This window comes from Drosophila sulfurigaster, chromosome 3 (genome assembly GCF_023558435.1).
Source record: "Drosophila sulfurigaster albostrigata strain 15112-1811.04 chromosome 3, ASM2355843v2, whole genome shotgun sequence".
Taxonomy (NCBI): domain Eukaryota; kingdom Metazoa; phylum Arthropoda; class Insecta; order Diptera; family Drosophilidae; genus Drosophila; species Drosophila sulfurigaster.
The window spans coordinates 33,306,744-33,324,074 of NC_084883.1; the positions used below are offsets into that span (position 1 = coordinate 33,306,744).

The 17,331-nt window shown below is 40.8% G+C and overlaps 4 protein-coding genes across 5 annotated transcripts; 1 reads left to right on the top strand and 3 right to left on the bottom strand.

Annotated features, from left to right (window-relative positions):
* Positions 1–1,108: 1,108 nt before the first annotated feature.
* On the top strand, positions 1,109–3,524 carry LOC133843686 (COMM domain-containing protein 4). 2 transcript variants are annotated; one of them, XM_062277333.1, is made up of 4 exons: positions 1,109–1,262; positions 2,803–2,943; positions 3,004–3,235; positions 3,299–3,524. In XM_062277333.1, exons 1-4 carry the CDS (start codon positions 1,260–1,262, stop codon positions 3,517–3,519), a joined length of 597 nt encoding a protein of 198 aa, XP_062133317.1. In that variant the 5' UTR covers positions 1,109–1,259; the 3' UTR covers positions 3,520–3,524. The 2 variants fall into 2 exon arrangements, with proteins under 2 accessions (XP_062133317.1, XP_062133318.1); XM_062277334.1 differs by lacking the exon at positions 1,109–1,262 and adding an exon at positions 2,160–2,296.
* Positions 1,293–1,984, bottom strand: LOC133843687 (leucokinin). The gene has a single exon (XM_062277336.1). It carries the CDS (start codon positions 1,936–1,938, stop codon positions 1,423–1,425), a length of 516 nt encoding a protein of 171 aa, XP_062133320.1. The 5' UTR covers positions 1,939–1,984; the 3' UTR covers positions 1,293–1,422.
* A 9,216-nt stretch (positions 3,525–12,740) lies between the features above and the next one.
* On the bottom strand, positions 12,741–14,532 carry LOC133844640 (uncharacterized). Its single transcript, XM_062278722.1, has 3 exons — positions 14,097–14,532; positions 13,554–14,037; positions 12,741–13,500 (listed from the first exon to the last, which is right to left on the bottom strand). Exons 1-3 carry the CDS (start codon positions 14,161–14,163, stop codon positions 13,272–13,274), a joined length of 780 nt encoding a protein of 259 aa, XP_062134706.1. The 5' UTR covers positions 14,164–14,532; the 3' UTR covers positions 12,741–13,271.
* Positions 14,533–15,747: 1,215 nt separating this feature from the next.
* Positions 15,748–16,873, bottom strand: LOC133844641 (protein takeout-like). The gene is made up of 3 exons (XM_062278723.1): positions 16,766–16,873; positions 16,228–16,708; positions 15,748–16,161 (listed from the first exon to the last, which is right to left on the bottom strand). The coding sequence occupies exons 1-3, from the start codon at positions 16,824–16,826 to the stop codon at positions 15,942–15,944; spliced, it is 762 nt and encodes a 253-aa protein (XP_062134707.1). The 5' UTR covers positions 16,827–16,873; the 3' UTR covers positions 15,748–15,941.
* Between the last annotated feature and the right edge of the window lie 458 nt (positions 16,874–17,331).

Consider the following 17,331-nt stretch of genomic DNA (forward strand, 5'->3'; position numbering starts at 1 on the left):
ATCGGTTGATTAGATGGCAACTTAGTTCCGTTTTTAGATTGCTTTAGCATATGCGTCTTATAAATCGGGTTAATGGGATCAATAGCTATTTCAGTATACCAAATCCGCAATATTTTTAGAATTCCTTGTCGTACTTTGATTTGTTTATATAATGGACAACACGGCAGTCAGGTATAGGGACTTGTTATTGAAAACCCGCCCACCTAATCTCATTAAATCGCGCTCTAATCAACTGTTTATAGTTTGCCCGAGAAAACCCCAAGCTAACAGTCGCGCCGTCTAAATAAAACAGCAAAAAGGTCTAGTAAAAATGCATGCGTTGTGGTTTATTTGTCGATTTGTTTTCCGATTATCAATTGGTTTAATGATTTTTTCGAATGTAGATTTGTGGCATAGCTCATTCGCGATTAGTTAACATTTGTTTTCAGCGTGTTCCCAGAGGCAAAGGCTTGGAGCTGAACCCTCGAACTGAGATGAGATAATTGAGCATTGCACATGCAATGTGAGTGACACTTTGCAGTTTCCATTCCTCACCGCATCCACACATGGCTTACAAACATATTACTTATCGGCAAGGTTTAGGGGTTTGTTGGTCCATGTCGTTGGCCACATCACCTTCGATTCGTACACTATCTCTAATCAATCTCGGCTCATCAAAGCACAGTGTTGGGTCTGAAATTTACTACAAAAAATTGTTGACAAAGCTATTTGAGGTGAAAGATGGGTGTGTTCTTACAAGTGATAAGTCACTTGAAGGCGTTGATCGTATATTGATAACCCGCATAGTTGAAAAGTTTATTTATTTACTGTTACATCCTATAGAATAGATTAAAAAATACGAAACTGTTTTTTATATAATGACTAGTAAATATATTAAACTATTTGACACTCTGTTATTTAAATGTGTGAAATGAACCGCCAATGACTAAAACAATTAATCGACACTAAAAATATTGATGTCGACAAATTTATTTTTATTTATTTTTAGAAACTTATAGCCATTTTGGGTTTGATTTCCGTTATTGGCATTTTATTAGCGTGAATATTGAACGAATTTGTGAAAATCGAGATCTATTGCAGCAAATAATTTTAAAATTCTATTCCTCCGTTTTTTTAAACTTCTGGCAGCACTGGTGCGCAAGTCCACTAAAAGTTATCGATATAATTGTGCAGTTGTGGTGGCAGTCGATAACTTGTTGTCATTCCTAAAACGCTAGTATACAAAATCAAAACAATTAGTTGAACCATTTTTCACAAGGATGGTAAGTAACCCTCTCGTTGCATATTTATTAATTAATATTCAAACATTTAGAGTAAACTGATTGAGTGGCATTTCATACATTTCTGGAATGAGTTTAATAGATGAGGACAATAATAATAGTGCTGCATGCAAACAAATGCATTGATTGGCACTTCTCTGCTCTAGTAGTAGTTGTGATCCATGCCTGCGGCGCCCGAGACAATCGCCACTGTCTCCGGGAAACCCTGTGAATCCTGTGAGCGCTTGCCACCCCACGAGTGGAAACGCTGCTTCTTGCCAAGCACAACCGAATTTCGTTTATCGTCGCGCTGCAACTTGAAGCGACAACGCTCGATGACGGCATCCCGAATGATGGTCGCAAACTCCACGTCGTTGAACTGGGCCATCAGCAGCTTGAAGAAAGCCCAGATTTCACCTCGCTGCGATGTTGGTGGTGGCGCATATTGATGGAACAACCAGGCATCAGACATAGAGCTGTCCTCGGCCGTGACAGGACGTGCATTGTACGCATCACAAACATCCTCAAAGCTAAGGATGGCCTGGAGTATGAACTTGCGATACTTGGCCAGCTGGAGCTCACAGGTGTTCAGCTGCTGATCCGTAGATGGGTTCGTGGGCAACGCATAGGATTGCCTGCAGATGGCCAACAGCAAGAGCACACGCCAAATTTGCAACATTCTGAGTCTTTTCGCTGGGATTTATCCTCGTTGGAACAGGAAATATGGCGCGTTCTAGTAGATTAGCAATGAGCAACTGTGCAGGCAATTGGCACATCCAATGTCCTTATATACGCGCCAAGTGACAAGGCTGTCCACACCATTCCATATCAACCACCCACTTGACGGCTGTCAACTTTGAAGTTCATAAAATAATTATAAAACGTTCGTCGTTTACATTTCTAAACCGTTACACACGGCTAAAGAGCGAGTCCTAATAAGCGACGCCGCCTTTTTTGGATCTGGAGGTGGAGAAGAAGGATTCCGGCAACAAGTGTCATAAATTTACGGCGTGCTCTTAAGCTACTAACTGCTGGTCGTTAGTATTTCGTATTTGTTGTTTATTTTTTTTGCTCCCCCGTTGAAAATTTATTAATCCTGGCCATAGATAAACGTGACGCGCACTTGCAAACTGTTGAAATGCTGCTTCGAGTTTTGCCTTATATGTTACAAGCTGTTCATTAGCTTGTGGCTGTCACCCCCATTCCCCATTCACCCCATTTACCCCACTCCATTGCAATTGTGCAACCCTTTTTGGGGGCGGCTGCCGTTTGTCGAGACAGTTGCTGAATGTACGAGTACAAATTGCTTGCTGATTAGCAGGCAAGCGTATGAAATTAATCATATGCAAATATGCTACACTTTACGCATTTCTTTCACTCGAACTTCTGGTTTAGCCCACTTGTTGCGGACCCCGGCTCTTTAATTTACTCGGAACGTGACGAAAACGCCCGTTGAGACGTTGGCGTTGCCTTCCCACATATAACTCTTTTAGCCGGTTGTCACATATCTTACAGATACTTTTCTTTCTTTCTGTATTTGTAGAAGTTTCGCTTCTGCTGTGAAGGCGATTGTCCTGATTGGGTATTAGCTGAAATCATTTCCACCCTCTCCAATCTGAGTATCGACAACTTGGAGCAATTGGCGCAACTAGTGGCCAAGCGCATTACTGGCGAACCATTCGAGGTAAGCATTATTTGAAGAGAATGCAAACAGTATCTCTAAATATCTTCAATTTATTTGCAGGAGAGCGCTATTCGGACACTTACTTCTGGTGTAACAGATGATGGTAAAACTGCTGTCGCCTGTGTGCATTATATGCTCACCAATGCAGCTCGTTACGGCTGCTCCGAGAAGATCTTTAACGTGGAAATACAACAGCTCGGCTTGCCCAAGGATCACGCGGCAGCCATGTGTCGTGTTCTGCACACACATGCCGATGCCATACGACAGAAACTTATAGATAAAGCGTTTAGAAGTAGGTCATGGCACATATCTTTTACCATATTCTGTTGTAATAACATTTTATTTGCATTTTCAGTTAATGAACTGCAGAGCGTTCGAAATGTTACCTCGCTGGGGGAGACACCCCAAAATTGTGCCACCTTGGAACTGAAAATCTCGCAAGAATTGGTCGATGGACTACCCAAAGATACCACGCATACTGTAAATATTGAGTGCGCTCAGTTGGGAGCTCTGCTCGACGAAATGAAATTGGCCCGTGATATAATGCTTAAATACGAAAATAAAGAAAATGCGTAGACTTATTTACCGAATTTAATCGGTGGGTTAAAACCCTTTTTTTCAACTCAGAAACTGCCGACAAATGTGAAATTTATTTTATTTGATTAACACAATATTTTTTTTACTCAAATTAACAAATTTTTAGTTTTTGAAAATATGTATTTAAATATGTTGGCTTAGTATTTTCAGTGTTTTAATACCAAAAGGTAGCCACAGTCAAGTTTTCAACCAGGGAATTTGGAAATTTTGCATGCGCAAGAATTTCTCGAATAGATGTCGCATTCGCTAAAGGTTTGAGTCTCTGCTAATGTTGCCAACGCTTTGGGAGGGAATTAGTATTGCCAACTTTCCCAAGGAAAGGAACAGTTGCTGCCACGGTTGCCATTCCAAAAACAATTTTTGTACCAAAATTTGGAAAAAATGTACCAATTTTATCAAAAATGTACCACACGAAATAAGTGTTTACGTAGTGGGCCTTACAATGGCGCATACATATTTTTTCAATTATCCACTTTACTTTATGTGGTATATTAGTATATTTTTAAACATATGTAAAAAGGCGTCACATTCAAAAAAATAGTTATTTCCTATCACATCGTTTTCGCGTCAATCGGCTATTCTTCACTTGTTTATAACAGTTCCAAAAATAGAAAGAAAAGAAGACAACCGATTATAATATAACTGAACTGACTTGTACCAAGAAATATGTAAATTATCCAGCTGGTACGCAGCTAACTTTTAAGCAGTCCACTGCTTGGAGCACTACTTATATGGGAACTGCTTACAACTGCTTCCAAAGAAAGAATTCAAATTAAGTTCACTGCTTGGATCACTGCTTATATGGTAACCGCTTACAACTGCTTCCAAAGAAAGAATTCAAATTATGTAACGGTTTTGTAAGCTGAAGTTTCAAAACAAAGTAATATACTATACTTCCATGGTAGAACATATTGAAATTAATTAAAATAAACTAAAATAGAAAGATAAAATAACATTTTAAGGTCCTTAAATGGTATCTTACCCGATTTGGCAGAGTTGTGGCCCATAAACAAATATCCTTTTTCAAAAATTAGCTAGAAATCGTAAATATCATGTCGCATTTTCAAAGGACATATGTATATTACGGAGATCGCTCGGATCAATTCTAACGATCTGCATCAACAAATAACGAGGTCAACTAAGAATCCAACACTTGTAATTTTTCCGACCGCAGCTGAAGAGGAAATGGTAAGATTTTGCAATTTGCAGGATATCTCGAGAACTAAAAGGACGATTTGAATGTCCTTTGGTACGATGATAGATCCCTCCAAGATATTTCTTTTGACATATAATCCACAAGGATCAGACAGGATATGGGCGAGATATAAGCTATTTTTTGTATAGAAAAAGGTCCTTATAACTTAGCTGTTTAAAGGACATTCGTCCGCTATGACCGCCATGTCCGCCATGTCCGCAATGTCCGCCATGTCCGCCATGTCCGCTGTGTCCGCAATGTCCGCCATATCCGCCATGTCCGTTGTGTCCGCCATGTCCGCTGTGTCCGCCATGTCCGCCATGTCCGCTGTGTCCGCCATGTCCGCCATGTCCGCTGTGTTCGCCATGTCCGCTATGACCGCCATGTCCGCTGTGTCCGCCATGTCCGCTATAAAATAAAAATCTGGCTGAGTTATGTATAAATAAATAAATAAATAATGAGCTGAGTCACGGTTGCCATTCAAAAAAAATTGTTTGTAACAAAATTTGGAAAAAATGTACCAAATTTAGGAAAAATGTACCAAACATTTTTCACGAAAGATTTTTTGTATTTGGGCCTTACATTGGCGCAATGTACCAAAGCAAAAAAAATGTACCAGTTTTGGTACATTTGTACCGCTGTGTCCGCTATGTCCGCTATGACCGCCATGTCCGCCATGTCCGCCATGTCCGCTGTGTCCGCTATGACCGCCATGTCCGCCATGTCCGCAATGTCCGCCATGTCCGCCATGTCCGCTGTGTCCGCAATGTCCGCCATATCCGCCATGTCCGTTGTGTCCGCCATGTCCGCCATGTCCGCTGTGTTCGCCATGTCCGCCATGTCCGCTGTGTCCGCCATGTCCGCCATATCCGCTGTGTCCGCCATGTCCGCTGTGTTCGCCATGTCCGCCATGTCCGCTGTGTTCGCCATGTCCGCCATGTCCGCTATGACCGCCATGTCCGCTGTGTCCGCTGTGTCCGCAATGTTCGCCATGTCCGCCATGTCCGCTATGACCGCCATGTCCGCCATGTCCGCCATGTCCGCCATGTCCGCCATGTCCGCTGTGTCCGCAATGTCCGCCATATCCGCCATGTCCGTTGTGTCCGCCATGTCCGCCATGTCCGCCATGTCCGCTGTGTCCGCCATGTCCGCCATGTCCGCTGTGTCCGCCATGTCCGCTGTGTTCGCCATGTCCGCCATGTCCGCTATGACCGCCATGTCCGCTGTGTCCGCCATGTCCGCTAATAAAATATTTGAATATAATAATTGAAGTATTATTAAATAACTAATAATCGCGGGGCGAGAAAATTTAATAATAATAATCTGCGTGTGATCCGCGTGCGATCCGCTTGCGATCCGCCTGCGATCCGCTTGCGATCCGCCTGCGATCCGCTTGCGATCCGCCTGCGATCCGCTTGCGATCCGCCTGCGATCCGCGTGCGATCCGCGTGCGATCCGCGTGCGATCCGCGTGCGATCCGCGTGCGATCCGCGTGGGATCCGCCTGCGATCCGCGTGGGATCCGCCTGCGATCCGCGTGCGATCCGCCTGCGATCCGCCTGCGATCCGCGTGCGATCCGCCTGCGATCCGCGTGCGATCCGCCTGCGATCCGTTTGCGATTCGCTTGCGATCCGCTTGCGATCCGCCTGCGATCCGCTTGCGATCCGCCTGCGATCCGCGTGCGATCCGCGTGCGATCCGCCTGCGATCCGCGTGCGATCCGCCTGCGATCCGCGTGGGATCCGCGTGCGATCCGCCTGCGATCCGCGTGGGATCCGCCTGCGATCCGCGTGGGATCCGCGTGCGATCCGCCTGCGATCCGCGTGGGATCCGCCTGTGATCCGCGTGGGATCCGCCTGCGATCCGCGTGCGATCCGCCTGCGATCCGCGTGGGATCCGCCTGCGATCCGCGTGCGATCCGTGTGCGATCCGCGTGCGATCCGCCTGCGATCCGCCTGCGATCCGCGTGCGATCCGCGTGCGATCTATTCGCCTGCGATTCACCCGCAATTCGCGCGCGATTCGCTCGCGATTATTAGTTATTTAATAATACTTCAATTATAATATTCAAATATTTTTAAAATATAACATAAATATAACATAAGTTTACCAGTGTTAGTCATGGTTCAATTTCTAACTGATACAAAATCCGCCTGCGATCCGCCTGCGATCCGCCTGCGATCCGCCTGCGATCCGCCTGCGATCCGCCTGCGATCCGCTTGCGATCCGCCTGCGATCCGCGTGCGATCCGCGTGGGATCCGCGTGGGATCCGCCTGTGATCCGCCTGCGATCCGCGTGCGATCCGCCTGCGATCCGCGTGGGATCCGCCTGCGATCCGCCTGCGATCCGCGTGCGATCCGCCTGCGATCCGCCTGCGATCCGCGTGCGATCTATTCGCCTGCGATTCACCCGCGATTCGCGCGCGATTCGCTCGCGATTATTAGTTATTTAATAATACTTCAATTATAATATTCAAATATTTTTAAAATATAACATAAATATAACATAAGTTTACCAGTGTTAGTCATGGTTCAATTTCTAACTGATACAAAATCCGCCTGCGATCCGCGTGCGATCCGCCTGCGATCCGCCTGCGATCCGCGTGGGATCCGCCTGCTATCCGCGTGCGATCCGCCTGCGATCCACCTGCGATCCGCGTGCGATCCGCGTGCGATCCGCCTGCGATCCGCCTGCGATCCGCCTGCGATCCGCCTGCGATCCGCCTGCGATCCGCGTGGGATCCGCCTGCGATCCGCGTGCGATCCGCCTGCGATCCGCTTGCGATCCGCCTGCGATCCGCGTGGGATCCGCGTGCGATCCGCCTGCGATCCGCCTGCGATCCGCGTGGGATCCGCCTGCGATCCGCCTGCGATCCGCGTGCGATCTATTCGCCTGCGATTCACCCGCGATTCGCGCGCGATTCGCTCGCGATTATTAGTTATTTAATAATACTTCAATTATAATATTCAAATATTTTTAAAATATAACATAAATATAACATAAGTTTACCAGTGTTAGTCATGGTTCAATTTCTAACTGATACAAAATCCGCCTGCGATCCGCGTGCGATCCGCCTGCGATCCGCCTGCGATCCGCGTGGGATCCGCCTGCTATCCGCGTGCGATCCGCCTGCGATCCACCTGCGATCCGCGTGCGATCCGCGTGCGATCCGCCTGCGATCCGCCTGCGATCCGCCTGCGATCCGCCTGCGATCCGCCTGCGATCCGCGTGGGATCCGCCTGCGATCCGCGTGCGATCCGCCTGCGATCCGCTTGCGATCCGCCTGCGATCCGCGTGGGATCCGCGTGCGATCCGCGTGCGATCCGCCTGCGATCCGCGTGGGATCCGCCTGCGATCCGCCTGCGATCCGCGTGCGATCCGCCTGCGATCCGCCTGCGATCCGCGTGCGATCTATTCGCCTGCGATTCACCCGCGATTCGCGCGCGATTCGCTCGCGATTATTAGTTATTTAATAATACTTCAATTATAATATTCAAATATTTTTAAAATATAACATAAATATAACATAAGTTTACCAGTGTTAGTCATGGTTCAATTTCTAACTGATACAAAATCCGCCTGCGATCCGCGTGCGATCCGCGTGCGATCCGCCTGCGATCCGCCTGCGATCCGCCTGCGATCCGCGTGCGATCTATTCGCCTGCGATTCACCCGCGATTCGCGCGCGATTCGCTCGCGATTATTAGTTATTTAATAATACTTCAATTATAATATTCAAATATTTTTAAAATATAACATAAATATAACATAAGTTTACCAGTGTTAGTCATGGTTCAATTTCTAACTGATACAAAATCCGGCTGCGATCCGCGTGCGATCCGCCTGCGATCCGCCTGCGATCCGCGTGGGATCCGCCTGCTATCCGCGTGCGATCCGCCTGCGATCCACCTGCGATCCGCGTGCAATCCGCTTGCGATCCGCCTGCGATCCGCGTGGGATCCGCCTGCGATCCGCGTGCGATCCGCTTGCGATCCGCCTGCGATCCGCGTGCGATCCGCGTGCGATCCGCGTGCGATCCGCGTGCGATCCGCCTGCGATCCGCGTGCGATCCGCGTGCGATCCGCGTGCGATCCGCGTGCGATCTATTCGCCTGCGATTCACCCGCGATTCGCGCGCGATTCGCTCGCGATTATTAGTTATTTAATAATACTTCAATTATAATATTCAAATATTTTTAAAATATAACATAAATATAACATAAGTTTATCAGTGTTAGTCATGGTTCAATTTCTAACTGATACAAAATTTGTGTCTGGTGGAACAGAGATATTTGTTAAAATAATATATGTGAACATACAATTTTATGAAAAAATTAAATACTAAAACAGGCATATTAAAAATGTACCAAAATGTAAAAAAGTTATCCAATAAACCAACGCATAAAAAATATACCAGTCTTGGTACATTTGTACCAAAAGTGGCAACCGTGCACATAGGATCGCAAGGTCGAACTCTATCGACCAAGATCAACAAAATGTGGGGTCATCTAAGATCTCAACATTTGTAATTTTCGTCAGTCAGTCCGTTCTGTCCGCTCTGTCCGCCATGTCCGCTGTGTCCGCCATGTCCGCCATGTCCGCTATGTCCGCCATGTCCGCTATGTCCGCCATGTCCGCCATGTCCGCCATGTCCGCCATGTCCGCTATGTCCGCCATGTCCGCCATGTCCGCCATGTCCGCCATGTCCGCAATGTCCGCTATGTCCGCCATGTCCGCCATGTCCGCCATGTCCGCAATGTCCGCTCTGTCCGCGATGTCCGCTATGTCCGCGATGTCCGTGGAACAGAGCCATTTGTTAAAATAAAATGTGTGAACATAAAATTTTATGAAAAATTTAAATACTAGAACAGGCATATTAAAAATGTACCAAAACGTGAAACAGTGATCCAATGTACCAACGCATAAAAAACGAACCCGTTTTGGTACATTTGTAGCAAAAGTGGCAGCCGTGGTTGCTGCCATTTGAATAAAAATGGAAGAAGGGAAATTACTTATTTTCAATTAATTTTATTTAGATTAATTTAAAATAAAAAGCCAATAAATGCTAATAGCCTTGTTGCTAGTCTTCGTAAAAAAAGCTGTAATATTTTGTAAGCAATAGTTTAATTTATATAAATATAAACTGAAAATTTGCGCCTAGGTCTTACGATATACATATAATATGTATTTAAGGTTTTGTTATTTATATTTGTTATTTCATGAAAGAATTAACAGAATTTATAACTCTGCAGTAGTGTATTTTATATTTGAACCGCTTTGAAGAAGACATTCTATTGTTTGTGCTCCCCCATTATATCCTAACATTATGATCAGATGAATTCTATGAGAATAATATAATCTAATACTATTTCATATGAGTTGTCGTTACGCTCTTATCGCCCACCCCAAATAAATTACAGTCATAAATGTCACCAAAAATCAACCACAGATTTAACCCTTTTTTGACCCAAAATTCCGAATGCTCTACCTCCGTAGAGAATTCAGCATGAACTGTATAAAATTTAATCAACTGGCGTGCAACCTGCGCAAGGACTTTTAACTACCTTTGCCCAATTATTAATTATAAGCTAACGTGCAGCGTAAATAAAGTGAAATTTGTTAATAAAAGATGGGTAAAAAGTTAACCCTTTCTTCCTTAAAATACTCAACGCAGACAGAACCTCCCCAAACCATTTGATTCAATTGCTTTCCTTGCCTTATCATCCTCTTGGCCACGGCAATTACCGGCGCATCCTTTTGGTCCTTGACTGCGTGTGCAGGCCAGGTTATTAAAAATTATCTGCAGCAGCAAAAAAAAAGCACAGCAGCATCACAAAGAAAAAAAAAGAAAATAATAAAAATATAAAAAGAAATTTCAATTAAAAAACGCAAAAAAGAATAAATTAATTTTGCTACAATTTCTAATTATGAGCAGCTGCGCAGCGTTAAATGTCAGGCCAAAAGTCGCGCTTAGCTGTTTTGTTATTGTCATTTTCATTTTTTCTTTTTTTTTGATTCCTTTTCAACAAATTTGGCTGTATTATATTTTCAATTAAACTTGACCATGTCAAAAAGTCACGAAAGTCGCGAAGTTCTAGAGCGTGAGTACCCTGTAAATAAAATGTAGTAAAAATGGTGTAGTTTTTTAAATGTATTAAATGGAATTTAGGAAATAGATTTTTAAATGTTTCAATTTATAAATTATGTAAGATTTACTGTTTTTTTTAAATAGTTCTTAAAAAAATAGATTTTTTTTTTTTAGAATTTTTATTATCTTATATATATAAATTTCTTTGGAACTAATATATTTTTAGGTTTCTTACTGTCTCATATACTTCAGTTGCTCGCTGTACATTCAACTTTTGATTGCTGCGCTGCGTTTTTTTCTTGAGTTCAATTTTTTTCCGTCGGCCACATGTTGCTGACACTTGCAGAAGTCGCTGCTTGTCCCTGTTTTCAGTCTCCTCCCCCCATGTCCGATTTCTCCACTCTCATTTCAGTCTGCATTTGAGCTTTGATTTATGATTGCCTCTCTCCATTCGCCTTATGAACATTGTCACCTGTGCAAGCCTTAATTAAATTTTCTGTTCAAGATTCCAATGAACTGCAGCATTGATTTTGTGCGTGTTTCCTAATCCAATATTATTGTGAGCGAGGTAAATAAGTGTACCAATTACTCAGGCAACTATTTGGCTAACATTTAATTTTAGTTGCTGCTATTTGCGCAAAATCATATCCAAACATTTGTCAAGGTCCACAAAAGGAAAGGGACCTACATTTGGCACATTTGGGGGGAAAACAATTCGTGTAAACAAGGCGGCAATGTCAACAAAATGGGCGGCAATGTCACGTAATACAAGTTTTGGGTGGAGAAGTACGAGTACTCGCAATGCCAAGCGTGTAACGGCAACCAAAACTTGTTTGATGCCTGCCAAATAGCGAATGGTGACATGGGTAGTTTAAATAGTTTCTTAAAAAAACGATAGTTTACAATTTATACAAGTTTTAATTAAAACACAACGTTTAAGTAAAAATCGAAAAAAAAAATGATAAAGATTGTGAAACATAAATATCTAATTTGATTATAATTTCATAAATTTTGGTGTATCCGCATAAAAGAGGTTCAAGTTTCTCTAAAAACTAAGAGGAATACCCTGTTTACGGATATATCCGTAAATGAAGTATTCACAGGAACAAATTTTCCAACAAATTCATATGTTGACAAACCCATAAGTTTTTTCAGAGTAATTATAAAGAAATAATTTCTTTTTATGCAATTCCAATAAGTAAAATTTTGTAAATATTTTCTTCACATATAATTTTATAAAATAAAATTGAAATGTACATATTTTACATATGAGGAAAGTTTAGCTTACTAAACATTATTCCTCACAAATTTCCATATTTCTTAGGCAACCCTCGCAGCCTATATTGTACTAGGTACGTCATAGTCCCCCCTCCGCCTTTCACTTTGGCATTTGTAATCTTGCTCGCTGGCAACGCCCAAACATGTGTACCGTTTGTTTGGGACTCCTCTGCCCTTTCCTCGATCCGACGGCGCTGTCACATTACGCGCCTGTTACCATATCTTTACAACTGTATCTACAGATCGTCCTCAGCACAGCACTTACTATTCTCGTATGACAAAGCACAAAACTTAAAAACCGTATGCATGTGATTTGAGGACAATCCGCTACCCGCTACCCGCATCCCGCCAACCCACCAAATATCCGCCACCCATCGGGTGGATGAGACAACGCACAAGTGTCAGCCTTTTTTTTTTTGCGTTTGGGTTTCTGTTTAACTCAATGAGTGTGTGGTCGAGGCTGGGAGTTTGCCGGATGGTGGTGAGCCTGCCGCCGTTTAGCAGCTAGTACTTCCGTACTTGTTCGTTCCGGTTTTTAGTTTAGCGCTCAATGTCAACCCCTGGTGGGTGGGCCACTTTAGCCACCCTTCGGATGTTTTTCCCTGTTTTTGGGGTCTTTCGCGTTCAAATGCCTGGAAACGCTTTTTGACTTTTTCAATTTGACTTTTGTGCATTTGTGTAGCCATGGTTCGAGCCTTATTCCCCCTTATGTGTAATAATGATATAAATGTTTCGCTAAATGCCTACGTATTTGGCACAAGTGGGAAGGGGAGACTTGCTCAGGGCATCATTTAATTTGATGAGGTTTTCAAGGGAAGACAAGGCAACATTCCGCGAAGGAATAACTATAGAGTTCTTATAATAATATTAAATCTTTACTTCGATTTTGAACAGATTCTTATAATCATATTAAGTATTGACTTCAATTTGGAAGAGATATGTCACATGTAGAGAATTGATATTAAATTTTTATATATATAAATATATATAGTAATTACTAGAAATGAGGTTAATTTAATTAAAGCTTGCACACACACCAATAGAGATACATTTAATATTGTACATTGCTCCCAAAAATCTTATAAGATACATAGAAGTAAATATTTGTAACTTAAGCTTAATTTGTTCCTTCTGGAATAAGAGCATTTGATTGCAAAACTTCTCGTTTGACTATTATAAAGCATTTTCTTGAGTTTCAGTCAAATCAGGTAAAAACATGTCATCGTATGAATTCTTTTCAAATGTCTCCTTGATCATGCCCAGAAACACGTCAGAAAATAATTCTAATATCTTTGATTCCAATTCATTCCAAACTTCAAGCCAGTGAATGTTAAAAACACGATTCACCATGTTTGTTAGATCAGTGTTCTCCTTAAACAGGTCTTGCATCCATAAAATCCAGCTACACTTTCAAATAATTATCAATTATTATTTCAATTTATTGAAATCACTTACCGATCTATTTTGACATTTGGCACCAGTTCGTAAATTTTGAGATAACGTTTGTTATTCCGAAATTCAATTGTGACTTTTAGTTTAAGAGTGAACCGCAGATTCTGAAACTCAGATGTCGCTTCACCCTTTAAATTCATTGTGACAATCAATATATGACGACGGGCGCAAAAGTGACCTTTGTGAATTAAGTTCGGTATACGACCTGAGATTGTGAGGTGTTGGGCTGTGGGATCTTTCTCGAAACCCTCGACTTCAGTGATAGTTGTATTCTCAAAACCGTAAATAATTTGTTTGGTTAAGTTTAAACTCATCCAAATGGGTCCCGATTGATCAGATTCAAGGAGGATAAAATCTCTTATATCGACCACGTCAATTGGCTTTAGTCCAATTTTTGGTATGCCTTTGGGATACTTTTTTATAACGTGATTCATTGAATCGATAATGCATTTCTCAGCTCCAAAGTGACATTTATTGATTTCCTCAGCTGCAAATGTGATTTTGTATATTTAAAATATTTAATATTTAAGTGTAATTTTTACTTACGTAGAGATATAGATACGCATGAAGTTGCCATTAGAAGTAAATTAAATGCTAAGCATATTTGAATCATTTTTGTTTATTTGAATATTTTCTAAAATTCCACACATCAAACTTTGAAGCTCCTTTTAAACTAAGCTCACAATAGCAATGCACTACTTAAATCGACTTAAGTCTAGAACTTGTTCAACAGCTTTAATACTGGCATTACAGTATTGGGGATTCACTGTATTTAATATAATATTTGTCAGACTGAGAGCGGAAGAGAGCACAAATGCAATTACGAGTGCATAAAACAAGTATTCCTGCATTGATTAAATAAATTCATTCAATTCAAATGTTTATGTAGAATAGCAATAAAAATAATGGTAATGCTTAAGTAGATACTATACAACCGGATTCTATTGTTAGTAAATATGCTTACATATTAAAATAATGTTTGTAAATATTGTATTAAAATAAATCAGGCAGAAACATATCGTCATATGAAATCTTATTGAATGTATCTTGAACCAGGCTGAGAAAGACTTTTGAAAATGATTCCAACACCGCTGGTTCCCATTCGTTCCAAATCTCCAGCCAGCGTTCATTAAATAATTTATTCACTATGATTGTTAAATCGGTGTTCTCTTTAAATAGATCTTCCATACGCACTATCCATCTACAATCGGAAGCATATATCAATGAAAGTTTTCGTTTCTTTTTTTTAAATTCTTACCTATCTATTTTGACAATGGGATGTATTTGGTAGAGCTTCAGATAACGTTTGTTATTTCTAAATTCTATTATTCCTTTCAGTTTAAGTTTGAATTTGAGATTTTGAAATTCTGATGCAGAGTCTCCAGAAAGATTTATTGGAATAACCGAAATATGACCTCTCGCAGTGAAGTGACCTTTGTGAATTAGACGAGGTATTCGACCCCAGATCGTGAGGTATTTCTTAGTGGGATCCTTGTCGAATCCTTCCACTTTTGTTATCGTCGTATTCTCAAATCCATGGTTAAGTGCATTTGTTATGTTTACCACTACCCAGAGTCCTCCATTTTCGCGAGTTCGCACGAGATTCATATCGCCAATGTCGACGACATCAATTGGATTAAGTCCAATTTGTGGTAATCCTTTCGAATAATGTTTTATGACGTAATTCATTGAATCAACCAGACATTTCGAAGCTCCAAAATGACATTTCTGAATATCCTTTGCTGCAAAAGTGAGTTGATTGTAAGTTAATAATTATTTTATTTACTGAATTTCTTGACTTACGAAAGGCAATGCAAAAAGTTGTCATCAGAAGTAGTAAATGAATAGATAAAATATTTTGAATCATCTTTTTTTAAGCACTGTGCAATACTTAATTGCAAATTTAGAGACGTGTGTGTCGAGCTTAGCAGCCCCGGATAAACTAAGTAGCAAACATGCAATGCACAACTAAAATTGACATAAATTGAAAACCAGTTCAACAACTTGAATACTCGAAATACAGTAATCATTCCGACTTGAGAACGCTTCTGCCGCAATTACTTGTTTCTAATGAAAATCTTTATGATTTCCATATGGATTGCTTGAAGTTTATAAGATACTTTTTAATGAGTAATTACTGTACTCTAATGTTGTAAGTGCGGAAGCTAGAAATAGATTTCATTGATCTCGTGTTGTTGACAACTTTTATTTAAAAGTATTTTCTTAAAATGTAAATATTGAAAGCTTTTATGCTTTCTTATATCCGGTTTGTAATGCTAAAAATTGTTTTTACAAAAGCTTTGCTGAGAAAGCTTTCTGGTTTGTAATTGTCTGCACTTCATAAATATATTTATAACTCTTACATCAATTCTTTTTAATTAATTTACTTTATCATGTCAATTTATCTGCTGAATTCGGTAGAAACAAATCATCGTATGAAACTTTATCGAACACGTCCTTAATCAGTCCCAAAAAGACGCCAGAAAACGCATTCAAAATTGTCGTTTCCCATTCATTCCAAATCTCAAGCCAGTTATCATTAAAAATACGATTAATGATGATTGTCATATCGGAGTTTTCCGTGAACAGATCCTCCATCCAGACAACCCAGCTATAATGAAGCGAATTTTTACATTATGTAATATAAACTATCCTGCAGTTTAAATAATTTACTCACCGACTTATTTTGACAATTGGAGTTAGTTCATATATCCTTAAATATCGTTTATTACTTCGAAATTCGATGATGCCCTTCAGTTTAAGAGTGAATTTTAGATTTCGAAATTCCGATAAACTTAAACCCGATAGATTAGCTTTAACCAAATATACTTGTCCTATGGCTTTGAAAAAACCCTTGTGAATTAACACGGGTATATGGCCAGAGATATTAAGATGTGTGGCTGTGGGATCTTTGTTGAAGCCCTGAACACTTGTGATGGTTGTATTCTCAAAACCATAATTAATTTGATTCGTCAAGTTAATGTTAATCCAAGTGGATGTAATTGCATGTCCTACAAGATTGAGGTCTGCAATATCGACAACATCGATTGGCTTCACACCAATTTCAGGTATTCCTTTTCGATAATGTTTTATGACGACATTCATTGAGTCGACTAAACATTTTTCATCGCCAAAGTGACATTTCTGTACATCCTCCGCTGTAAACATTGAATGAATGAAAATTTTATATTTAAAATGTTATTTTTTTGACTTACGAAATGCTTTGCAGAGAGTCGCTAATAGAAGAAAATGCAAAGAATATTTAATAAATGACATCTTTTGTCTAACTATTATAGTTATGTGGTGTGTTTAGAGCTTAGTTGCTTGGCTTAGACTGAATTGACCACATGGCGTAGACAACTAAAATCATCGTAAAGTGAGAACCAGTCAAACAGCTTCAATGCTCTCAGTACAGTAAATACTCAGCTATTCGAATTGTGTTTATTATATAATAAAGTAAAAGTAAGCATGTAACTAATTATAAATTTAAACTAGAATTAGAATTTAGTCTGACATAGTTTTTAATATTTAAATTTTACTTTTCAATGCAGAAAGGAAGAATGAGAGAGAAACTCAGCTGGATTAAAAGAGAGCGTTGCATTTAGCAAGTTTTATTGCTTTGATTATGTGCATTTATTAAAAGTTGTATAAGGCTTAGCTATAATTAAAATGAATTACATAAATGTCATGAAACTTTACTATAACGAATTCTTAACACTTGTTCAATTTCAATTTTCTAATTCTACTAAAAATATTCATTGATGCCGATTACTTATTCTAC

Bases quoted from the DNA above. Each gene is read 5' to 3' on its own strand.
- LOC133844641 (XM_062278723.1), bottom strand. From the start codon at position 16,826: ATGTCATTTATTAAATATTCTTTGCATTTTCTTCTATTAGCGACTCTC. The intron at 16,709-16,765 runs GTAAGTCAAAAA...CAATGTTTACAG, and splicing joins GACTCTCTGCAAAGCATTTC to CGGAGGATGTACAGAAATGT. The intron at 16,162-16,227 runs GTGAGTAAATTA...GCTTCATTATAG, and splicing joins CCAATTGTCAAAATAAGTCG to CTGGGTTGTCTGGATGGAGG.
- LOC133844640 (XM_062278722.1), bottom strand. From the start codon at position 14,163: ATGATTCAAATATGCTTAGCATTTAATTTACTTCTAATGGCAACTTCA. The intron at 14,038-14,096 runs GTAAGTAAAAAT...TCACATTTGCAG, and splicing joins ATGCGTATCTATATCTCTAC to CTGAGGAAATCAATAAATGT. The intron at 13,501-13,553 runs GTAAGTGATTTC...TTGAAAGTGTAG, and splicing joins CCAAATGTCAAAATAGATCG to CTGGATTTTATGGATGCAAG.
- LOC133843687 (XM_062277336.1), bottom strand. From the start codon at position 1,938: ATGTTGCAAATTTGGCGTGTGCTCTTGCTGTTGGCCATCTGCAGGCAA.
- LOC133843686 (XM_062277333.1), top strand. The intron at 2,944-3,003 runs GTAAGCATTATT...ATTTATTTGCAG, and splicing joins TTACTGGCGAACCATTCGAG to GAGAGCGCTATTCGGACACT. The intron at 3,236-3,298 runs GTAGGTCATGGC...TTGCATTTTCAG, and splicing joins TATAGATAAAGCGTTTAGAA to TTAATGAACTGCAGAGCGTT.